The sequence below is a fragment of the Prunus persica genome, chromosome G5 (genome assembly GCF_000346465.2).
Source record: "Prunus persica cultivar Lovell chromosome G5, Prunus_persica_NCBIv2, whole genome shotgun sequence".
NCBI lineage: Eukaryota > Viridiplantae > Streptophyta > Magnoliopsida > Rosales > Rosaceae > Prunus > Prunus persica.
This window is the reverse complement of record NC_034013.1, coordinates 15,115,216-15,137,055: the sequence shown is the minus strand read 5'-3', so window position 1 is coordinate 15,137,055 and position 21,840 is coordinate 15,115,216. Positions and strand designations below refer to the sequence as shown.

General features: G+C 38.6%; 6 protein-coding genes across 7 annotated transcripts; 3 read left to right on the top strand and 3 right to left on the bottom strand.

The window, feature by feature from the left end:
- LOC18777675 lies at window positions 17-1,689 on the top strand. Its single transcript, XM_007209741.2, has 3 exons — window positions 17-152; window positions 270-358; window positions 1,219-1,689. The coding sequence occupies exons 1-3, from the start codon at window positions 123-125 to the stop codon at window positions 1,370-1,372; spliced, it is 273 nt and encodes a 90-aa protein (XP_007209803.1). The 5' UTR covers window positions 17-122; the 3' UTR covers window positions 1,373-1,689.
- LOC18777884 (anaphase-promoting complex subunit 8) lies at window positions 1,595-4,972 on the bottom strand. The gene is made up of 4 exons (XM_007210804.2): window positions 4,599-4,972; window positions 4,201-4,507; window positions 2,454-3,704; window positions 1,595-2,285 (listed from the first exon to the last, which is right to left on the bottom strand). Exons 1-4 carry the CDS (start codon window positions 4,682-4,684, stop codon window positions 2,196-2,198), a joined length of 1,734 nt encoding a protein of 577 aa, XP_007210866.1. The 5' UTR covers window positions 4,685-4,972; the 3' UTR covers window positions 1,595-2,195.
- On the top strand, window positions 4,944-7,100 carry LOC18776823 (pentatricopeptide repeat-containing protein At1g74900, mitochondrial). The gene has a single exon (XM_020563589.1). It carries the CDS (start codon window positions 5,011-5,013, stop codon window positions 6,472-6,474), a length of 1,464 nt encoding a protein of 487 aa, XP_020419178.1. The 5' UTR covers window positions 4,944-5,010; the 3' UTR covers window positions 6,475-7,100.
- Window positions 7,580-11,368, top strand: LOC18776748 (E2F transcription factor-like E2FE). Of its 2 annotated transcripts, none has more exons than XM_020563343.1 (11): window positions 7,580-8,333; window positions 8,422-8,489; window positions 8,572-8,624; window positions 8,727-8,804; window positions 8,925-8,978; window positions 9,083-9,182; window positions 9,402-9,469; window positions 9,571-9,643; window positions 9,741-9,805; window positions 9,942-10,281; window positions 10,861-11,368. In XM_020563343.1, exons 1-11 carry the CDS (start codon window positions 8,242-8,244, stop codon window positions 10,947-10,949), a joined length of 1,080 nt encoding a protein of 359 aa, XP_020418932.1. In that variant the 5' UTR covers window positions 7,580-8,241; the 3' UTR covers window positions 10,950-11,368. The 2 variants fall into 2 exon arrangements, with proteins under 2 accessions (XP_020418932.1, XP_007210000.1); XM_007209938.2 differs by having other exon boundaries at window positions 7,582-8,333; window positions 9,744-9,805.
- Window positions 11,703-15,489, bottom strand: LOC18776755 (mannose-1-phosphate guanyltransferase alpha). The gene is made up of 15 exons (XM_020563341.1): window positions 15,106-15,489; window positions 14,734-14,831; window positions 14,553-14,653; window positions 14,359-14,437; window positions 14,056-14,116; window positions 13,877-13,923; window positions 13,690-13,782; window positions 13,437-13,527; window positions 13,130-13,178; window positions 12,888-13,004; window positions 12,650-12,797; window positions 12,429-12,521; window positions 12,279-12,347; window positions 12,138-12,180; window positions 11,703-12,032 (listed from the first exon to the last, which is right to left on the bottom strand). The coding sequence occupies exons 1-15, from the start codon at window positions 15,161-15,163 to the stop codon at window positions 11,932-11,934; spliced, it is 1,248 nt and encodes a 415-aa protein (XP_020418930.1). The 5' UTR covers window positions 15,164-15,489; the 3' UTR covers window positions 11,703-11,931.
- LOC18776639 (betaine aldehyde dehydrogenase 1, chloroplastic) lies at window positions 16,459-21,552 on the bottom strand. The gene is made up of 15 exons (XM_007209866.2): window positions 21,227-21,552; window positions 20,577-20,719; window positions 20,332-20,412; window positions 20,105-20,253; window positions 19,782-19,874; window positions 19,566-19,689; window positions 19,353-19,418; window positions 19,185-19,251; window positions 18,935-19,011; window positions 18,563-18,676; window positions 17,756-17,833; window positions 17,523-17,674; window positions 17,367-17,427; window positions 17,158-17,264; window positions 16,459-16,957 (listed from the first exon to the last, which is right to left on the bottom strand). Exons 1-15 carry the CDS (start codon window positions 21,333-21,335, stop codon window positions 16,867-16,869), a joined length of 1,512 nt encoding a protein of 503 aa, XP_007209928.1. The 5' UTR covers window positions 21,336-21,552; the 3' UTR covers window positions 16,459-16,866.

The following is a 21,840-nucleotide window of genomic DNA, read 5'->3' as shown; positions in this document are numbered from 1 at the left end:
TTGGAAAAAATACAAATATAAAACTGGTGGTTCAGGTCGTCTTTGCGTCTTCGTCCCTGTTTTGCAGTTCCAAGCCCTCGCAACATTTTTCTCAGAAAATCCCCGTTCCGTACGCGCAATCAATGGCTCCGAATCGTTGGTTGAGGCCTGAGGTAGGCTCAGATCCGCCCGTACCCGTGAATTTCCCTTATATTTTGCGCCAGATCGGCTTTGATTTTGTTTGTTAGGTTAGGCTGTAAATCTGATGTATGTCGTATTTGTACGTGTAGGTTTATCCACTGTTCGCGGCCACAGGGGTTGCCGTAGGGATTTGCGGGCTTAGCTTGTTCCGCCATATCACAATCAACCCGGAAGTCAGGTATCTCTCTCTCTCTCTCTCTCTAGACATACATGTGTACATGTGGACTACAAAGCTTATTGCTTTGAGTTAGATTTTTGCTAAGCTGTATTTTATTTTTTGATTGTTTCACTGTATGTTGATTGGATTGGTTTTTGTGTGGAAACTTATCAAAGTAGAGGAATAGTTTCAGGACTGAAAAGGAAAAACCTTTCATTTATATAACCAACTACTTGGGAAATATCTGGGTTTATTTTGATGTCAAGTCAGTTACTTTTGTGGGAAGAACAAAAAAATACTGAGTTAGCTTGAATTTAACCAAAGTGGGTGGTCCAAATTTAATCAGTAGAGAGCCCAAGTAAATATTTCAAACCAAAATGAACCGACTTTTGAATTATGGGAACTGATGCCCTCTCTAATCTGTATACGTATTTAGAAAGTATTTATAAACATAATTTGATTGTTGTCAAAATCACTTAAAATCTTCAGCCTTGGTCACATTCAAATATGGTTCGATTGGCTTATGTACATGTGTGGTGTTATAAGTGTCCGTATTAGATGTCCATGTTAGTGAGACTTATTCTTCTTGCTCTGTTGGTTCCCTCCTACAAAATGAAAGAAAGTTTAGTCTGTTAGATTATAATGGTCTAAGGAGCACACGGGGTAAATACCATGACTTTTTATCATACAAATAGGTTTTACTGATTCATTCTCTCTCTCTCTCTCTCTCTCTCTCTCGCTCTCTCTCTCTCTCTCTCTGTGTCTGTGATTATGGATGTGTAAAAACAAGTGAATGTTGCTTAATCATCTTCTCTTTGTTACTATCATGGATGTTGTGGCTTAAAATAATACTGCCTATCTCTCTGCTCTTTCTAAATCAGAGTGAGCAAGGAGAACAGGGCTGCTGGAATATTGGAGAATTTCGACGAGGGAGAAAAGTACAAGGAGCATTTCCTGAGGAAATTTGTCCGCAACAAGTCGCCAGAAATTATGCCGTCCGTCAATGGTTTTTTCACAGATCCAAGCCGGAATTAAATGCTTTGAGTACCAATTAAAAGAAAAGGAAAATGTCAGAGATGGAGACTCTTTAATTGCTTTCAGTCATTGGAGTTTTGGAGGTTGTGCTAAATTTGCCCCTGCTTTATGAGGGTCACGATTGAAATAAACTGAGTGCAGAACAGTATGAACGTAAATTTGGTATCATATGTGATGATGATTAACTGTCATCTACCTATTAATTCGTTGGTTGAGTTTCAATTTTTCGCATTGTAGACGTAGTTTTACTTGAGCAAGTATTAAACAAAGAATGTCAATGAAGACCATATATCTCTAGAGATAGTTTTACTTGAGCAAGAGACAATTGCTTGGCAGATTGATATTGTCCTTGTTCTTAGTAAAACAATTTACTTCTAATTTCACCAGTTTTATTATCTGAAACACATCAAGCACAAACAGGCAGCTTGATATTGTTGGGTTTTGAGACTCGTGGATGCAGCTTTCAAGTCTGATTCAGTCAGAGAACCATCAAACACAAACAGGCACTACTTGTGTTTCAAACCCTAAGCGAACACCACTATTGTATTAATAAAAGCATCCCAGGATCAATCAAACACTCAGCTTACAAATCGTGAGGACAAAAGAGAACCCAACAAGAAGCCTGCCTTAGTTTGATTGCGCCTAGGCAAACTAGAAGACTAAAACAACACATGGGAAATGAAATTTTCTACAGAAATCAAATTCATTAACAACTATAAATAGCAGTAAATGCTCCAATGTGATCTGTCCACGTCAAGATTGTCATGGCTTGTTGAGTCAAAACCGGTAGAGAAGGAATAAATCTGGTACATCATGACTAAAATTAAGGAGGAAAGTGCTCAACATCCATCGAAGGACCACCAGATTGTTCCATTCTCATTCCTCGAAGTAAACTTTTTGCTGTTTCCTTTTCCTGTAGCGATGCACAAAGAAATAACAGTTATTTAAGAGTTCCTTACAGTTGATTCGAAACATTTGCACATATTCATTAAATTTCTTTTTTTCAAGGGGCTTAATCTTTGTTAAATTTCAATGTTATATTTAGACAAACATGTACAGAGAAAGAGAAGTTGCAACTTACCGGGCCAGTATAATCTAGAAGACGGGTACAGTAGACCTCTGCTTCTTCAAATCTTTTCTGGTCTCTGTAGTACTGAGCAAGAAATAAAAGGGTTTCAACCATATTTGGTCCTTCCCTGTCTTCAGCTTCCATCCTCTCCAAATCCTTCTTGTAGTAATAAGCTGCCTCATCAGAACGTTCAAGTTCAAAATGTAGCTTTGCAAGCTGGTGCAGGGCAATGGCTTCCCTGTCATTACAATTCACTGCCCTTTGGTAACACTTAATTGCTTCCTCAATCATGTGGAGCTGGTCAGTTTCATAACACTTAGCCATGGCAATCCACAACCGAGAATCATTTTGCTGCAAGAATACAGATTTCTTGAAGTAATGAAGAGCATAAAAAGGCATACTCATCATCTCATAAGCTTGTCCTAATCCATACCAAGCTCGATAATCACATGGATTTATATCGACGGCATGCCGATATGCCTCGACAGCAGCTGGGGTGTTTTTCATTTCAACATATTCATGACCCATAAGGGTCCAAGCAGATAAATAATTTCTGTTCAACTTGAGTGCCCTCCTAAAGTACACAACTGACTTCTCATGCTGCCCTTTTAAGCTGTAGTAATTGCCGATAATGCAACAAGATTCTGGTCTGTATTTATCAGTGATAAATACTCTATGAGCAAGATAACTCAGTGCAGAGAAACATTCCTTTGCATATAGCACATTGGAATACATATCCATGTCCTCCACTCGGTAAGGGTCATTCCTCAGAAGGTCTTCAAAAATTGCTTCAACTTGTTCAAATTCCCTCAAACTGTATTGGGCCTTTGCAATTTGAGCCTGAATGTAATTACTAAAAGCAAAATTACCCTGGAGATATTCATATTTTGCTAAGGATTCATTGTGTTTCCTTAGTTCTTGATAAGCACTGCCAAGAAAGAAGTCCTTCATCCAATGGTTATTGAGATTAAGGGTGGTCAAAATGTCAACTGTAGTGCACAAGGACTGCAGCTCCGACCAGGCACTCCAGTTCCAAGGGTAATTGTTAACAGACTCCACAAGAACTGTACGGGCAAGACTCTTGCTGCCTTTGTCTTTGAGCACAAGACCATACAAGTAGAGTCCAAAAGGATCAATGGTACCATTCTTGCGAAGGGTTGATAACTCCCTCTCTAGAGAAACCAGTTCACCATTCACAACGTCGCTCTTACCTAGGGGCCCCTCAAGTTCTATCATTTCTTCCTCTTTCCGCTTTTCTCCGGCCTTCATTAAGCAAAAAAAATGAGGCAAAAATATATAATTATAACATCTGGAATGAAATAGGTAGGTTCATAAAAATCAATGATTTTCTAACAAATGAGAAACCTCTACTTGTCTTTTCTTGTACCATTAAAATGATAAAGATTTGCTAATCAGATTCCTATACCCTATTGCCAATCTATTGTACGTTGGATCCCAGTTGCCTGATCTACATCCTAATCAAACTTGTACCCGTCACTGAATCGCCACTATTTAAACTAGTTCATGCCAACTGCAGCACCCACCAAAAATCAACCTTTAAGGTAATAATGACTGGACGCTTCTAAAGATACAAAATTTATGTGCTCATGAAATCAATATTACATGGACACACATAAATCTCACCTAAATCAATCTATAATCTACAAAAGACGAAAAAAAAACAGAACAAAACTTTCATTTGCAAAGAGTGAAAGAGAAACAAGGGCAATAAGACAAATATAAGAGAATGTTAACAGACCAGGTAAAGAGCATAGCAGCGCAAGAACACTGACTTCTTTCCATTTTGATCACGAAGCGCATGAGCAGCTCTTCTGTACTCTCGGCAATCAAAATACGACTTAGCAAGAAGGTAAAAATCACCATCCACGATGTCGTCTTCCTCCATCACCGGAGTTGAGACGTACGACACTCCAGCAGCTGGCGTTGAAGTGATCTCATTGGTGCGAAACCTGCGTCGAATGCTGGAGCTCCCGCGCTGGAATCTGGTGTTTGCAGGAGTAAACTTTGCCGGGTCTTGCTCAATACCCACAAGCTGCTCTGCCGCCCTGCAAATTGTTCAAAAACGATGGAAGCATCAGTAGCTGCAAAGAACCGAAATTCGAACTGGAATTTGGGGTTTTAGGGTTTGCTGGGTACCATTTGGAAGCTGCATAGAGACAACGGTCGCTTAGCTGACGAATCGCGGTTCGAAGCTCGATTCTGTAGTTCTCTTTTGAACTCATTGATTTGCTCTCTCAGTCACTCAGCCAATGCTGCAACTGTCTGCTGTTGACATCTAACGTGCGCCGGAGTGGCGGTGGTATACTGAGCAAGACCCCGCGCTTAGTTTCAGATTTTTCAAAAACACAAATCAAACTTGATTTTTCAATTTTTGGTGGGTTTTTTTTTGTTTATGTTTTTACAGGTGCCGGGTTGGGCTGTTGTGGTAAGAAAGGAGAAAGCCCGGCCCAATTAAATTGACCCCACGAAACTTGTTTGGTTGTTGAGAAAATAACGAGGGAAAAGTGCAACTCTTGTAACTAACCATCAATGGCTCCAACTCCAGAAAATGTTCACTCTGCAACTCAAAACTGCGGCACAGAAAAACCCAAAACCCAGTTTTTCAATCCCATGTCGCAGCCTCACCACCTCACCCCCACAACCGCCTCAAGACTCTTACTTGGCCAACCTCATCCTCCAATCCGATCCACAAACCCTAACCCAGATTCTTCACAACCCTAAAATCGAGTGGACTGCAGATTTGGTGGACAAGACCCTGAAACGGCTCTGGAACCATGGGCCTAAAGCCATCCAATTCTTTAAAGTACTTGACCACCACCCCAGCTACACGCACTCTCGCTCGTCCTTCGACCACGCCATCGACATAGCTGGTCGTCTGCGTGACTATAAGGCCCTATGGACCCTCGTTTCCCGGATGCGGGCGCGCCGCCTCGGCCCGGGCCCGAGAACTTTTGCTATCATCACTGAGAGGTATGTTGCTGCTGGCAAACCTGATAGAGCTGTTAAGGTGTTCTTGTCTATGCATGAACATGGCTGTCCTCAGGATTTGAATTCCTTTAATACCATACTTGATGTGCTTTGCAAAGCTAAGCGTGTTGAAAAGGCTTATAATTTGTTTAAGGTGTTTAGGGGCAAGTTTAAGGCTGATTGTATTAGTTATAATATTATTGCAAATGGGTGGTGTTTGATTAAGCGAACCCCAAAGGCTTTGGAGCTTTTGGGGGAGATGGTGGAGAGGGGATTGGACCCGAGTTTAACCACGTATAACATAATGCTTAAAGGGTATTTTAGAGCAGGCCAGATTAAGGAAGCTTGGGAGTTCTTTTTGCAAATGAAGAAGAGGAAGTGTGAGATTGATGTTGTTACTTACACTACTTTGGTTCATGGGTTTGGTGTTGTTGGTGAGATTAAGAAAGCTCGAAAAGTTTTCGATGAGATGGTTGGGGAGGGGGTGCTTCCTTCCGTTGCAACTTACAATGCTTTGATTCAGGTTTTGTGCAAGAAAGATAGCGTGGAAAATGCTGTCTTGGTTTTTGAGGAGATGATGAGCAAGGGTTATGTGCCTAATGTGACCACTTATAGTGTGTTGATTAGAGGATTGTGTCATGCGGGTAACATGGAAAGGGCGATGGAGTATATGGAGAGAATGAAGGATGACAAGTGTGAACCAAATGTTCAGATATATAATGTTGTGATTCGTTACTTTTGTGATGCTGGAGAGATAGAAAAAGGGTTGAGTGTGTTTGAGAAGATGGGTGGTGGAATTTGCTTGCCTAATTTGGATACATACAACGTTTTGATTAGTGCCATGTTTGTGAGGAAGAAACCTGAAGATCTGTTAGTGGCTGGGAAGTTGTTGATTGAGATGGTTAACAGAGGATTTTTGCCCCGTAGGTTCACCTTTAATCGCATTCTGGATGGGCTTTTGTTAACAGGTAATCAAGCTTTTGCACAAGAGATTTTGAGATTGCAGAGCAGATGTGGCCGACTTCCCCGCCAGGTCAAACTATAAATCATGTAGGAATTCTGCTTAGAAGAGTTTTCTATTCCTGCTCAAGTTTGAACGCTTGATCCTCTCTGCAAAACTTCCTTCTGTGCTGTTTGGGGTTGAAGGTCTAGAATTTCAAGGATCAGCTGGGCATATTTGGTGCAGTTCGATTGAAAGAGAGATTTCTGTGCCACCAAACTTGAGGCTTTCACTGCTTTTACAAGCAGAGCACACACAAATTGGGACTGGCTCAGGGGGTTATATATCCGATGACCATCTCTCATCATTCTAGTGGAGATGAAGCATTGAGTGTGGGAGAGACTTAACTTGAGCAACAGGCTAAGAACATGATGATCATTCGCCTAGCAAGAAAAGATGAGAAAGAAAATCCGGCCATGATTGTCAATGGTGTTGGTGAGTTTCAAGGTTCAATTGTTTCTTCCTTCTCATTGTCATTGCATGCTTTCGAAGCATGTTGCCGGTGATTTGTTTGATAATATAGCTTGCATCAGTTTGTATCAGTTCCACAATCTCTAAAGTAAAAGGAAATCATTTAAACTTCCGCACATATCCACTGTTGTCAAATTTGGAGTTGCATACATTAGTCAAGTTGATGCTTGCATTAACAGAAGAAGCTGGTTTCTTGGCTCCGTTTAATATTGGATCAACTAACATAAGAATTTGTTCATTACTATTTGTTATGAAAATACTGTGTGCACCACCCAAAATATTTTAAGAACTTTTGTTGGATAAAGGTTCGTTCAATGATCCGATGATTTTTATGCATAAGCAGGAATGTAGCATTTCTGAGAAAGAAAGGGGTAAACGAGTCTTTGGCTTATTTGCCCCTTTACCTCTCTAGTTAAGTTTATTTCGATTTGAATGGAAACTGATACAAGAATAAGATTTAACTGTGTTTAACGAGGTTTCTGTCATTATGATTCTCATCTTACTACTATAGTGCATTAATCCTCATGTTTTCTTTTGATAGAACATTAATCCATATTATAATCTAAATTCTAAACCTTGAAACGCGATAACCTAAGAAGAGTTTAGAAGGAACACAATGCGCAATGTATAGAACTTGAAGCATTGTTTGAATACCAACTTGTAGTCCAGTAGTATGTATTGTCTCCATCGATGGAAGATATTCCAAGTTCAAATTCCGTTGACGACGGTTCACAAAAAGATAGTTGCGAAATACAACTTGAATAACGTTTTAAACATAAATAATTATTAGCATTCTCGCAATGTTGTTGCCATTCCCATGTAATCCACCTACTCACTATTTTTTCTCGCTCCCATCAAATATCACACACAAAGAATGTTAATATACTAACCACATCCCTCATTATTCCCAAATTAACCACATCCCTTCATTTATCACTAAATAGCATGATTGACGAAAGAAAAAAATAAAAAATAAAACGGGAGGCAAAAACCGGTTAATTTGGCTCCATACCCGAAAGCGTGAGATTCCATTTTCCCGCTCATTCAAATATTTGAAAAGAACCGGCCCCAAATCCACCTCCTCCCTTTAAATAAATATCTTTTCCGCAGGTACGTACGCTCTCCGCTGCGCGCTTGCTGCTGCCGCCTTCAGATCCCAAAACCCCCAAACGCTCGTTTAAGTTTTGAAATTTGTAACCCCGCCATTTACTCAAAACCCTCCCCCTTTTTCCCCCCTTCTTTCTTAACGGTCTTCTCTTTCTCTCTCCTCTCTCTATTTCTCTAGTCTTCTTCAGTCTTTGGTCTTCATCACCTTCCCTTTCCCTCCATATTCTCTCTACCATGGCGGCTCCTGCTGCCCCCCCGTCTGGGCCTTCCACCAGGAAACACGGCTATAGCCGTAAGCAGAAGTCTCTCGGCCTCTTGTGCTCCAAGTACACATACTCTCTCTCTCTCTCTCTGTCCAAATTTCTTGATTCTTGAATTTGTTTTCTCTAACTATTCCCTTTTCAAATCGTACAGCTTCCTCGGCTTGTACAATCGCGACGGCGTTACATCCATTGGCCTCGACGACGCCGCTTCACGATTAGGTCTCCATCTTGCTCCAATTGCCGATTCGTTCATATGTTTCTGTATTCATTTCTTTGGATCTGACGGGTTCTCGACTTGCAGGTGTTGAGAGGCGACGGATCTATGACATCGTCAATGTCTTGGAGAGCGTTGGGGTCAGTTTTTTTTTTATAATCTTTTTCCTTTCTGAGTAGTTTTCGTGTTTTATTTAATCTCCCCCAATTTCGGTTTATTTATTTGGTTAATTTGATTTTCAGGTTCTTGCACGGAAGGCAAAGAACCAATATTCTTGGAAAGGATTTGGGGCAATCCCTAACGCGTTACAAGAGCTCAGGGTATTTCTTTCTCACAATTTATTATTACGCTTCAGATCTGGTAATATTTTTTCTTTTATTTTTGATTTTTAACATCTGGGTCTTTGTCGGTACTTACTTGAATTTTTTATGGTATGATAGGAAGAGGGTCTAAGAGAGAATTGCATTAACTTTGCTGGCAACGACGATGCAAAGGTAATTGTTTTGGGGTTTTCTTAAGGTTTTCGAATTTATTTATTTTTAAAATTTTAATTTTCGGTTCAATAATTCAAGATTTTGTTACTTTCCTGTTTTCACAGGTTTCAGATGATGAGGATGATGAAGAGAGATGTGGGAGTCAGCTGAACGACAAGTCCAACCCTACTGTCAATCCTCAACCTCCAGCAGACCAAAAACCAGGTAAACTTTGGTTCAGCGCTTTCAAGATTGGTCAGGTGCTTTGGATTTTGGATTTCCATATACAATTTATTGAGTCAATCTCACCGTGTAAACTATAGACTTCTCTTTTCAGTTTTTACAGCTCTGGGCTAATTGTGAGGGGATATTCAATTACTATGAATGATATTTTTGGTGATGTCCTAAGATTGTCTCTGTTATCTTGGTTGTTAATCTTTGCAGATAATAGAAGGGAAAAGTCTCTGGCGCTTCTTACGCAGAATTTCGTGAAGCTCTTTGTCTGCTCCGCTGTGAGTAAAATAGTAGATTGTTACTTGCTCATTCTATAAAACTGTGATTAGTCTAGTATGTAATTTTGGGCCATCTTTGATGTGACTGCTTGAATTTGTAGGAAGAAATGATCTCCCTTGATGATGTTGCCAAGTTATTGCTTGGGGATGCACAGAGTGCATCAGCAATGAGAAGTAATACATTTATCCTTGCTTTGTTTGCTATTGGTCATATATCACATAAAATGGAGATGAAACTCATGACTAATAATTTTTGCTCCACTTGATGAAGCAGCTAAAGTAAGGCGGATTTATGATATTGCAAATGTTTTGTCCTCCATGAATCTCATTGAGAAGGTAAAAACACTTATTTAAATCCTAGATAGAAAAAAGAAATGAAACTTGCAGAATTTTAGAATTCAAAATTAGTTAACAGCTACACTTGTTTTTTGCACAAATTGAACGTTATTTTTTCCTCATGAAAAATACACAGACCCACACACCAGATACAAGGAAACCTGCATTTAAGTGGTTGGGATTGAGAGGTAAAGAGGAGAATTTGGTTCCAAACGAGTCTAGAAAAAGAGCATTTGGTACAGATATCACAAACGTCATTTCTAAGAGGGGCAAGCTGGAATCTTCTATTGGTGGGGAGTTGGATGCACAAAAACAAAGGCAACATGATTTGGAGGACTCAAAAGATGGTTCAAAGAGCTATCAGTTTGGTCCTTTTGCTCCTGTCACTATTGCCAAACCCGGGAACAGCAACATGAGGAGGGTTCATGACTGGGAGAAGTTGACCTCTACATATCGTCCTCAGTATCAAAACCAAGGTACCATCTCATGATTCATCATGCAGTAGATTTGAATTATAAACATAGCTGTTTTATCAATTATGATTTAGCTGTCAACGATCAATTATTTATAGGTTTAAATTCACATCAGGAAACCAAAGAAGGGGATAAGGAACTTCATTAGTTTTTATATCTACAGATGAATGATGGACCCTCCTTTTCTCTTGAGAGCTCCACTTTTTCTCTTAAATGATCTATGAGTATCATCAGCCTTGGTAAACCTTTTTGATGTAGGACCAGGAGAAAATAGTGGGAGAAAGGGAAGAGAAGTGGGAAGAGAATTGGGAAGAGAAAGAAACAGGACAGGAGACTAGGTGAGGGAAGAATATAACAAGAGGGAGGAACCTAGGTTTCAATTTGCAATACCAATTCAATATTCAATTATCTTCCATTAGGTTTTAACATGCTACCCAAACTCCGCATGGAAATAGAGCCAAGAAGACAACCCAACTAGCCTTAGGAAATCAACCTGTTATAGAAATAGAAATCCCAATTAAAATTAACCAGCCCCAATTGGATTCAAAATTACTAAATCAAATGTTTTGCTATATCTTGCAGCTTTGAAGGATCTGTTTTCTCATTATATGGAAGCATGGAAGTCATGGTACTCTGAAGTTGCTGGGAAGAATCCAATCCGAATTTCTTGATGCTTATCCATTTTGACATGCCCGCTTCTCCGTTTTGACATGCTCCAATTGATTCAAGGAAACCACTTCAATTCAACTCTCGTTGTTGACCTGCCAAAGAGGAGATGGCCCCTTGTTGGATGCATTTCTCTGTGCACCATGTTAGAATGGCAATCCTCAGAACTACCACACTTAACCGTCTTAGTTTGACAGTCTCACAGATTTTTTTGTTTTTGTTGATTTTTTTTTGAATTGATGGCTGGTCAGAGATGTGCATGACTGCTCATGTATGTTGTAGCACATATGTTTAGGGTGGGTGGTGTAAATTCAGGTTGGAATTTCGAAGTTGGGCCAGTTATACATGACAGGTTCTCATGAGCTCATCCTTTTGAGTAAATCGTATTAGCAAATTTCTGAAGCTTGCTTGGGTTGCGGCTGCCTAGCTACTCTTTGGGTATTTACTGACTTGCTTAGTGTTCATTTTGAAAGGCTAACCATGAATCATGCAAGTTATACAAAATGGTGCAATAAGCTTACGGTGAACAAACTCTTATGTCGGCATATCCATTTTTTCCCATATAGTTCCATATCCATACATGAACAGAAGCACAAATTCAAATATGAAAAATATAATATTTTTATTATAAATTTGCTATGAAGTTAATGGAATTACCCGCCAGCCAGGCGATATCCTAATCTCTACTATAACGGGTATTTAATTATTAATATATATTTTTTACTATTTAACAATGGAATGAATTTGAAGAAATAAAATAATCTAAGAACATATTAATTTATCTATTAAAAGTACATTTCCCCACACTTGACAGGAAAAGTAGCAAAGCCGTAGTATTTTTATTTAGCAGGAAGTTAATTTACAAGTGAACAATAAAGTAATAGGAATCACAGCGATGACACTAAATAAGCAATGAAATTCACATGAAGCTGAGTGAGAGAGAAAGAGCGTAATGTTGTTGGGTGTGGGTTTGGTCCCTCTGCTTTATCAAAGAATTATTTCTTCTCGAACACTGACATTGAGAGTCTTGTGAGGGAGGACAACGCTGTTAATAACCACCACTTCATCTTCAACTGTCACTGCTTCACCTGGATTGTCAACAAAAGTGGCATTCAGAGTCAGACAGTGCGTTCTTCGAATCAATATTTTTATGATCGGAACAGGAGGAATGAATGAGAAGGAAGATAATTTACCAAGGATCGTGGTCCCCAGCTTTGAATTGTAATTCCCACTAGCCTGAAATCATAGTAGCAAACTTAGAACAGGCCTCAAATAAGAAAGAAGTTGTTCTGTTATTACTCATGTCCTCCCAAGTAGAATTTTTTTGAACTTGCCTGGACACGAGACCATCTCCCAATAGACGATTTCCATCCAACAATTGCATGAATAACGACTGCGTTGTCCTGAAAGAAAACATTATACATATGTCAACATAAGGTGACCTTGAGGGATGCATTCCATAATCTCTACTTTTTGTAATATACCTTAATTTCGACATTGTCGAGGATGATACAGCTTATGAGCCTCACCCCAGCTCCTATACGAGCATTTGCAGATATTGAGACATTGGGACCAATCTGTATGACCACAAAAAGTATTAATCACTGTTTACATGACAACCTAGTTATATAATTTGCAGGGTTAAACATGCAAATCACTGCAATTAGATTTGCACATAGTAAAGCCAAAATGAGAGAAAATGTACCTTTGCACTTGGATGTATTTTTGCTGATGGATGAACATAAACATCACCAATAATACTGGCACTCTTTGTACCATCCCCACTCACCAAGAGATGGGGGGTGGTGAATCGAAATTGAGAAAGATATAACCCAGAACATTTCAAGGACATTCTACAAGTATAAACACAAAAGATTTACACTATGGTCTAGATCTATGGGGGCAAGGTTACAGCAAGACAACAACTCAGAGGCAAATCTTACCCAGGAGTTTTGATCTGTTCCCAGAAGTCCAAGGTTTCATATGTGTATAACTGCTTCTTCCCCGCAAGAGGTGACAGGATATCTTGATCCAACCTTACAAAATGTGTGGGAGCATTCCTGCTCAAGGAACTTTGTATCAGCATTTCTTTTCTATTCTTGTCTATTCAACATGTTGGAAGGCACAATAGATTTAACATTTTATTGAACAAGATCCCCCCAATCAGCAAGTGATAGACACAAACCTTGTTGCTGAATGAAGGGATTCAAAGCTCGATAGACGTCTTAAATCAGCTGAAATAACAGAAAAGATTTCAGATTTCAGCATGATGAATACCAATTCTATGAATAAGATACATCTTAATGGCAGCAATCTAAGAGTAAAAAGATTTACTAGTGATGTAAGCTTAAACAGAAAATAAGTTCCTCTAAGAAAAAGAAAGAAAAACAGATACCAAGTTCTTGTTAAAAGTTAAAACTTTCATATCACCGCAGCTTAAGCACACTAGAAGCACACACAGGACAGCCTATTCACAGAGAAGGTATCACTACCTCTGTCCTTCCACTGAGTGGAAACACCCTCGATGGCATTAAAAATGTCTGGTGTAAATATGTACACACCACAATTTATCCGGTCACTGACCTGAATAAAGTAACAGAATCAGGAAAAAAAAAAAAGAAGAAGAAGAAGAAAAACCGAGAATTAAAATGAGCCATCCTGGAAAGAAATCCAAATTCTCCAATGGGGCTCCACAAGCGAGAGGAAATTCTAAAAAAGAAGTTGAAATTCTGATCTCAAACTTACAAAAGTCTCAGGCTTCTCAGTGTAATGCAACAGTTCATTGGTGACTGGATCAGCTACTAGTTCCCCAAACTGATTGGCTGATTCAGCAGAAACCTTTACAAAGAAAGAAGAAAATTTAGACAAGGATAAGTTTTGTCATGGAGAACTTTACACTGCCAAAACTCAACTAGTCCATGTGTTGGCCAACCTTGATCACAAGGAGCGTTCCCATACCACCATGTTTTCTGTGAGCCTCTGCAGATATATATGTAAAAAAGGCAGAGATTAAGCTTTCTGCAATCCATTATAAATCAACCATTTTTTTATATTAAAAAAAGAAACATGGAAATATCAAATGACAATCACAGCAACTCACGAAACACTTACCAAGCATTTCTGGAAGTGGAAAACTGCAGCAAACATCACAATTCAACAAGAAAATGTGCGACTGCATGCAACCAAAATCAGCATTTACTTTACAATGAATTGCCATCAAGTCAAAAATAACATCCAAATATGCGCATATGAGCACACATGTATGCATTGGCTCAAAGTACCTAAGAGAGCAAGCTTCCACGCACACAGCATTTTAGAAAAGGAAAAGCAAAAGGAGAACTTTGGAAAAGTAAAATAAAAGGAAATAAAAAACTAGATCAACCAAATAGAAAATAATAGGTAAAAGACAATAACTGGGCTGTCTTCCATGATCAGATCTCTGAAGTTATAAAGTCCACCAGCTGAACCATGCGGCTTGTCTTCCCTCAAATATCTAAGAGCCGCATCAACAGAATGAATGATGATCAATAAATGAAACATCAAATTCAGTTCAAAATTCCAAGATCTAAATAGTAACTACAAACTAGAAAAAGAAAGCATGAGCTTACCTAACGGGGACCTTAAGCTCATTAGAGATTGAGGATACATACAATGCAAATTCACGTTCCTCATAGAAACCAATGAGAAAAATCTGCCCGAGGTTAGGAATCTGTAATTCAAAACAGTGATTTTAACTTGTATTACATAATGATAAGCTAGAAATGACACACTTTATCTACAAGAATATACCCTTTTACAAGCAGAAATTGGATGATGAACCATTGGTTGTCCAGCTAAAGGGAAAAGCGGCTTTGGAATATTCAGTGACAGTGGCCGAAATCTAGTACCTGTGGGATTGAAACTCTAATATATTAAGAAATGCGTCTTCAAAGCAAGAAGGAAACTTTAGCATAAGAATCAAATTGGAAGACTGTTAAAAAAATGTCATAATTCCTCATTCATGATTGTAAAGCTCTCAGAATTATAGAAGTAGGAATTGGGTGCCATTGTTGCACAAAGTATTAGACTTTGCAACAAGAATTCACAGCACTATCACCAAGATTCAAAGAAATGAAGAAAAGGGTCTCATTGTTGGATCCAAAGATCACAGTAGCTTCATACCTTTAGTGGGTCCACCCACCATGATCACAGCAACCACCTTCTCGTCTGAGCTGCCCATCCTACTACAACAATACAAACCCAGATCCCCAAAGGCGAAAATTCCTTGTACTACAAATCCAGAAACTTGAGAATATCCAATAAACGAACGCTGGAGAAGGAGCCCAAATGCATAATTTATGTGTAAGTCTCAGGGCCACTGGTGGAAGGTTCACACTTGGGAAGCTACAGGCAATAGACAAAAATCTGTACTTTTTAACAGCTCAGACAGAGAGAGAGAGAGAGTAAAATGCGGATAAGGATCCAGTAGTTGTACAAAGAGTCGGTTGAAGTTAGAAAGGGTTGATAATATTGCAAAGAAATAAAAGGAAAGGTAGAAACTTGAAACGTGACACTCGCTGTTGAGGGTCATAATACATAAATACAGACAGAGCCAAAGGAAGTTTCCGCTTGTTTTTCCCTCTGCTTTTTGGGGTTGGAGGGAGACCATTGGATTGAGACAGGGTCACTGGGCAGTCTCTCCCACTCTTCTACATTTAAGCCGTGGATAATGGGATTGTCTCTGAAGTCCATTTTGGGGACCAACAAATTTCTTGGTTTTTATTTTTATGAATTTTCATGGTTTTTAGTACCTTCCCCTTACCCGGTGCTGTGAAAGTAATATTTCTCTTAATTAGTGAGGAATTGATAAAGGGTTTGTAGTTCAAGTGATGTCTAGTATTTTAGGTTATAGGTTTGATTCCCCTCTCGTCAAATATGACTTGGTATCCCAAAAAAAAAAAAGTGAGGGGGTTATGATGGTAATTTTACGTTACATCAACGACAAATTTTCGATTATCCACTTATGAGGGAAAAAACAGAGATTTTTTTTCTTCTTCTATACAACACCAATTATGATCGGAATGGCATTACATGCATGCAACATGGTTGCTATGTTACCATTCCATGCTGATAACCAAGAAGGGAAGACGGGTTGATAATATTGAATTCTAAATTCATGAATTGCACAAAATCCGATGTCGACGCAACAGGGATGAGCACATGGAATAAAAGTAGGCTGATGGGTTGGACTGACTTGGGTTTTAAGTTGGTAGATCAGAAAAATGTTGGGTTGCGCTTAATTTTATCATAATGATCTTCTGTTTGATTTATTGAGATATGGTCACCAAGACTTGAGAAGGCAAAAAGGTGTAAGTAGCCAGATGTTCAGAGTTTGAGAAAGATTGAAGTTTGCCTTCAACCATGTGACATCAACTCCCAAACTTAGAGGTCAATCTCTTGTATAACAAGCGACCATGAAAAAGCTATATCAATTTCGATCAACAACCCAAGACTTGAAGAAAAACTTGCCACGGATAACGGTGACACCGCTACAATTACATCTCGTTGTATGGAAGTTCAACAACACTTTGGCTAAGTGTTCCATGTGTTACAAAGTACTAACTAGTGACACTTCATTCGTATTATTTTTGAAAATTTTGAAAAGAATTTAAACAATGGTCCCCCTCTTAATAAAATAATTGGACCTTGGCCACCAGCATGCACTACAGTTTCAATCAATCACAAAAGCTTTCTTCATCATTGAAATATTATATTCGCTAACAAAGTGCCTCTGAATTCAAAATATGAGTCTGCAGCAAAAAGCTTTGTGATTAACCGCAAGTCCAGCCTAAAGGTAAAGGGGATACATTAACATCCAGTTAATTATCCCTTCTTATTTCATGCATATCGGTAATTTTCACAACCCTATTGGTGGGTAAACTTTCACAGCTTTGAAGGCGACCTGTACCAACCCCAGGGTTCATCGGACGCATATTGAGTAACCTGTTTCACGCTCAAGTAATTATCAAGTCCCCTGTTCAAAAGACAAAATAAACTATCATCACCATCAGCAGTTCATTGATGTTAATAAGAGGAGGTAGTCTACTTTGTCCACTTTGTCCGCATTATATTTTGCAGAAGCAACTGTCTAGTAATGTTTATCAATCTTTTATATTTAACTCGGATAAGCAACATCAAACAGAACATTATAACACAATGCCGAGAAAGCCATACCATTTCCCTAATTCACGCCCAAAACCACTTCGTTTGTTGCCTCCCCATGGAGCCTGACAGAAGCATGGTTGAGAGCAATTGATCCATACAATTCCCGCCTGAAGGGCCTGCAGAACAGCAACAAGGAGACACAACTCATAATCAAATTATGTTTCTATGATGTTGGGGCAGGATGATTCGTGGACAAAAGAAGTACAAGGAGATGTCACCTTAGAAACGCGCTCACACCTTTCTAAATCTTTTGATATGACAGCAGCGCCTAAGCCATACCTGTCAAAGTTCAATACACTTCAGCAAAAAGCGAAAAAGAAACCAGCCGAACAAATATGCCATTATTAACTGGGAGAAAATAAGAGTCAACTTACTGTGTGTCATTTGCTAGTTCAAGGGCTTCATCTTCTGAACTAAATGTTTTGACACAAAGAACAGGTCCGAAAACTTCTTCTCTCCAAATTTGCATGGAGGTTGTTACATCAGTTATGATTGTTGGTTCGATGAAGAATCCTTTCTTTAGATGCTGCCATTTATTAATAAAATAACTCACATGTTGTGACAGATAAAGAAGCCGAATGGTCTTGATAAAACATAAAATTTATACCTCAGGACGAGCCCCACCACTCAAAACTGTTGCACCTTCACTCTTAGCTGTTGATATGAACTTCAATATTTTCTCATACTGAAGCAGATGCAGCGAAGATTAGGTAATACTTCAATCATAAACTTGATAATGAAATTTAAATTATTTGAATTGGTTAATGCTATTAAATGTGTAATTGTTCATGTTTTTGTCTCCTAGACAAACACGAATGCATTACAATTATCACCCACAATTTGAGACATTATATACACTAATGGATATCAAACTGTAGGGACTCTTAACCTTTATAACAAACATCAACACAATTTATCAGCCTCATAATTTGGAAATTCAAAAAGTTTGACCCAAAAAAGAAAACTTTTCAACAAACTGTTCAGCATAAATATGGCAAATTTGGATAATAATTTTTTTTCCAGATAATAAAAAAATGGTTCAAGATTTGAACTTTAGTGCCCTACCCACACCCAACCCAAGACCAAAAATAATATATTATCGATGTACATAAAACTGTCTAGACATGTTCACAAGATTGGAAGGATAAACAGCTCAACTCACTGAGACAACCCCTGTTTTACAAGAGTGACAACCTAAGTATCCTAAGTCCAATTCTTACATATATAGACTTAAAAAGATGAGGGGAAAAAAAAAAAGATGAAGAAAAAAGTATGAATTTTAGTGCTTCCCAATTGTGTAATCTGTGTTGGTGGATGTGTTACTTGAACACCCCTATCCTCCAATCCAAAATAGAGAATTAAATAATTTGTTTATATTTTAAAAAAAAACAGATATTGTAAACAGTACACTCACCTGCCCTCCACTAACAACAGGGCCAAGCCTACAACCTTCTTCAAGAGGATCTGAAATCTTGATGTTTTTGATCCATTTCACAAGCCTGTCCAAAAACTCTGCTGCAATGTTTTCCTGAAACAAGGTGTAAGGAATTAATAATGTAGTATAAAGCTTGTCTAAGATGGCACTATGTATAAGCTTTAGGGAAACCGCATTTCAACTACAAGTGGGAAAGTGGCACAACTGATGTTGTAGAACCAAAAAGTACCATGCATGAACCCCATGATCTAAAATTGTTTGAATATACATTTAAGGATGCGCCGCCATCCATGCAATGCAACTGAGAAGGAACTGACAGAAAGTGATGTAACATCTTGCTATCATACTTACATGTATTATAAGACGAGATGTTGCACTGCAGATCTGACCATTTGTCCAAAAGACACCAAAGGCAGTCCATTCAGCAGCTGTTTTAATCATAGAGTAAAAAATTATCATTACATCAGCAGTATTATACGCTTATATTTTCCGAATTTGATTTAGTTTAGATTCATAGGTTCCTAGTTCCTAATGGAAGTAATTTATTTATCTACGATACATGTGTAGAGAGTTTTAAAATTAAGCTTCAAGAATCACTTACCCTTGTCAATATCAACATCGTCAAAAACAACAATTGGGCTTTTCCCACCAAGCTCCAGTGAAACAGGCTGCCAAACCACATCAGAGAAAGTACACAAAGATCAAATGAAGAGAAAGAATATCCCAAATATAATTTACCACTTATCAGATTACAAAGCCTTTAACTTACCTTCACCAGTTGAGCTGCAGCGGTCATAATCTTGCTCCCAGTAATAGTACTTCCAGTAAATGCAATCTGTTAAATATAAGTTTATTCCTATTACAGCCCCACGGCTACAACAACCCAAAGATGTCACAAGACCCAACTAACAAATTTGCAGGATAATAACAAGATGACTTCGTAGAATTTCCAACAATAAAACTGGTACGGAAAAAAATGAACCTTGTCAACATGGGGATGAGATGCCAAAGGAGCGCCAGCTTCATGGCCCAGTCCAGTCAGAATATTGAGGACACCAGGAGGAAGACCGACCTCTCTACACACAGCAGCTAGCTCCAAACAAGTTCTGGAATTGATTGATAACATGATGATAGGCATACAATGTGAAAAATCAACATATTAACTGAAGAAAGTACATATAAACCAAGGAGGACTTACACAGAGGCCAACTCAGACGGCTTCAATATTGCAGCACACCCAGCAGCTAAGGCAGGAGCTACTTTCCATGTGGCCATTAACAGAGGGTAGTTCCTGAACATAATTGATGTAGAACAACATAAGCACTTCATCACCATATAAATCATTAAGATGATCTAAGAAACACGGAATAGCTATTTACAAGATAAAAATCACAAACCTGCTAGGACCATTCAAATCCAAAATTTCAGGTTTACATATGATTATTTACTTTGCAAACAGGAGCAAGCATATCTCACTAAGATTTTAAGAATATTGGTTTAACATAAAGAAGCAGCAAATACCATGGTGTAATTAACCCAACAACCCCGATGGGCTCCTTAAGAACATGACTTTTAAATTGCTCCATAGGAAGAGAAATAGAGGCCTTTTGCTGTGCATCTAAACCTTCAGCGAGCTCTGCATAGTACTCAAAGCACCCAGCAACATCATCCTACATTGCATGAGCCAGCACATAAGGCCTTATGCGTGATAAATAACAATTCAAATTGTCAGAGAATCACAAGCATACCACGTCCCATGCTGCTTCATCCAGTGGTTTTCCACAATCAATTGCTTCGAGTTTTGCTAGCTCAGATTTTCTCTCTGTTATCTGCAGGCAAACAAAAACACTAAAAGCTTTAGACATCTAAAATGGGCCCAAACAGCTTTGAGCTCCATTCTGTTTTGGCATCCAATTCAAGACCTTTATTTTGCTGTTGTCAAGATTCAAGACCAGATTAATTTCAATAACAACCAGATAGTCAGAGACAATACCTTAGCAGCAATAGCTCGCAAATACTTGGCACGAACTGCTCCGGATGCCGAGGCCCAATCTCTTCCCTTGTTCCTGGCAAGGGCTCTCCGAGCAGCCTCCACCGCAAGCTCCACATCTTCAGCAGTAGCTGCAGGAACACTCCCTACAGCACATCCCACAACCCGTTCATATATCAGATTTAATTTAATTAAGTCAGATTACAAAAGCCACAAGTTCATTTCCATTATTTTCTGTGTGAATACAGATAGCATAGGAAAAAAAAAAAACATCTTGGATCTCTCCATTAGAAGATCAAGCAAGAGTCGAATACCCCACATTCCATGTTTACTAATCCCCCAAATTGGTTGCTGTGAAAGTGGATAAATGGAACAATAAGATGAAAAAGGTCTGAAAAAATCTAAAACGCCAATAAAATGTTTTATGCAAAACCAGTTATGGGTTAGTAAACAGAGCCAAGCTTCCAACTTTACAAAAAAGAGTAAGTTGACAACCCAGATTAGTTCTGTTTTTTTATCTTCTTTTTGCTCAATTTCTTCAGCTACCAAATACATCAAATTATCAAACGCGATGTTTAAACAGTAAATCAAATTAGAACACAAATGATTTAATTAATAAAAATGCATAGAGAGAGAGAGAGAGAGAGAGAGACCAATGATTTCTTCGCTAGCAGGGTTGATGATGGGTATGCGTTTCTTTAGGACTGGTTCTCTCCACTCACCATCGATGAATAGCAGCCGAGTCGGTATTTGGATCGCCATTTTCAGCTCTCTCTCTCTCTCTCTCTCTCTCTCTCTCTCTCTCTCCAACTATAAGCTCTGACTGTGAAGCTTTTTGGCCAAACGGGTAGTGATCAACTCAGCAGAGTGAGCTGAGCACCTACGTGATATGACGTGATGTGATGGGCTTTTTTGAGAATTTAGTTTATGAAAGGAAACGAGCCCAAATTATGCATACATCTTCTTTGGTTTTTCAGAAAAAACTCTTCTTCTTTTTTAGTCAATAAATTAAATTATGCTTAAATCTATACGTAACGCTCAAAGCCACTGCCACCGGCACAACGGGTAGCCTGCGTGAGCCTCTTGGGATAGTTTTGTTTGTATGTGTTGGAAAGTCTTTACCTTTTCACATTTTTACATAAATTGTAAAACTTGCTTCATGAAAAGAAAAAATAACCAATACCACAGAACAGAACAACTTAATATAGTGAAAGCAACACTATTATATAGTAATTTTTCTAAGGTTCAGTTCAGTACATATATTTAA

Bases quoted from the DNA above. Each gene is read 5' to 3' on its own strand.
- LOC18777884 (XM_007210804.2), bottom strand. From the start codon at position 4,684: ATGAGTTCAAAAGAGAACTACAGAATCGAGCTTCGAACCGCGATTCGT. The intron at 3,705-4,200 runs GTCTGTTAACAT...TGCTTAATGAAG, and splicing joins GCTGCTATGCTCTTTACCTG to GCCGGAGAAAAGCGGAAAGA. The intron at 2,286-2,453 runs GTAAGTTGCAAC...GCATCGCTACAG, and splicing joins TTCTAGATTATACTGGCCCG to GAAAAGGAAACAGCAAAAAG.
- LOC18776755 (XM_020563341.1), bottom strand. From the start codon at position 15,163: ATGGGCAGCTCAGACGAGAAGGTGGTTGCTGTGATCATGGTGGGTGGA. The intron at 13,924-14,055 runs GTAAGTGTTTCG...ATATATCTGCAG, and splicing joins TCCACTTCCAGAAATGCTTG to AGGCTCACAGAAAACATGGT. The intron at 13,179-13,436 runs GTAGTGATACCT...CTGTTATTTCAG, and splicing joins CACTCAGTGGAAGGACAGAG to CTGATTTAAGACGTCTATCG.
- LOC18776639 (XM_007209866.2), bottom strand. From the start codon at position 21,335: ATGGCGATCCAAATACCGACTCGGCTGCTATTCATCGATGGTGAGTGG. The intron at 17,428-17,522 runs GTAAGTTGACTC...GAACTTTGACAG, and splicing joins GAACTAGCAAATGACACACA to GTATGGCTTAGGCGCTGCTG. The intron at 17,265-17,366 runs GTGACATCTCCT...GCTGTTCTGCAG, and splicing joins GGTGTGAGCGCGTTTCTAAG to GCCCTTCAGGCGGGAATTGT.
- LOC18776748 (XM_020563343.1), top strand. From the start codon at position 8,242: ATGGCGGCTCCTGCTGCCCCCCCGTCTGGGCCTTCCACCAGGAAACAC. The intron at 8,490-8,571 runs GTCTCCATCTTG...CTCGACTTGCAG, and splicing joins CGACGCCGCTTCACGATTAG to GTGTTGAGAGGCGACGGATC. The intron at 9,183-9,401 runs GTAAACTTTGGT...TAATCTTTGCAG, and splicing joins TCCAGCAGACCAAAAACCAG to ATAATAGAAGGGAAAAGTCT.
- LOC18777675 (XM_007209741.2), top strand. From the start codon at position 123: ATGGCTCCGAATCGTTGGTTGAGGCCTGAG. The intron at 153-269 runs GTAGGCTCAGAT...TTGTACGTGTAG, and splicing joins ATCGTTGGTTGAGGCCTGAG to GTTTATCCACTGTTCGCGGC. The intron at 359-1,218 runs GTATCTCTCTCT...TTTCTAAATCAG, and splicing joins ACAATCAACCCGGAAGTCAG to AGTGAGCAAGGAGAACAGGG.
- LOC18776823 (XM_020563589.1), top strand. From the start codon at position 5,011: ATGTTCACTCTGCAACTCAAAACTGCGGCACAGAAAAACCCAAAACCC.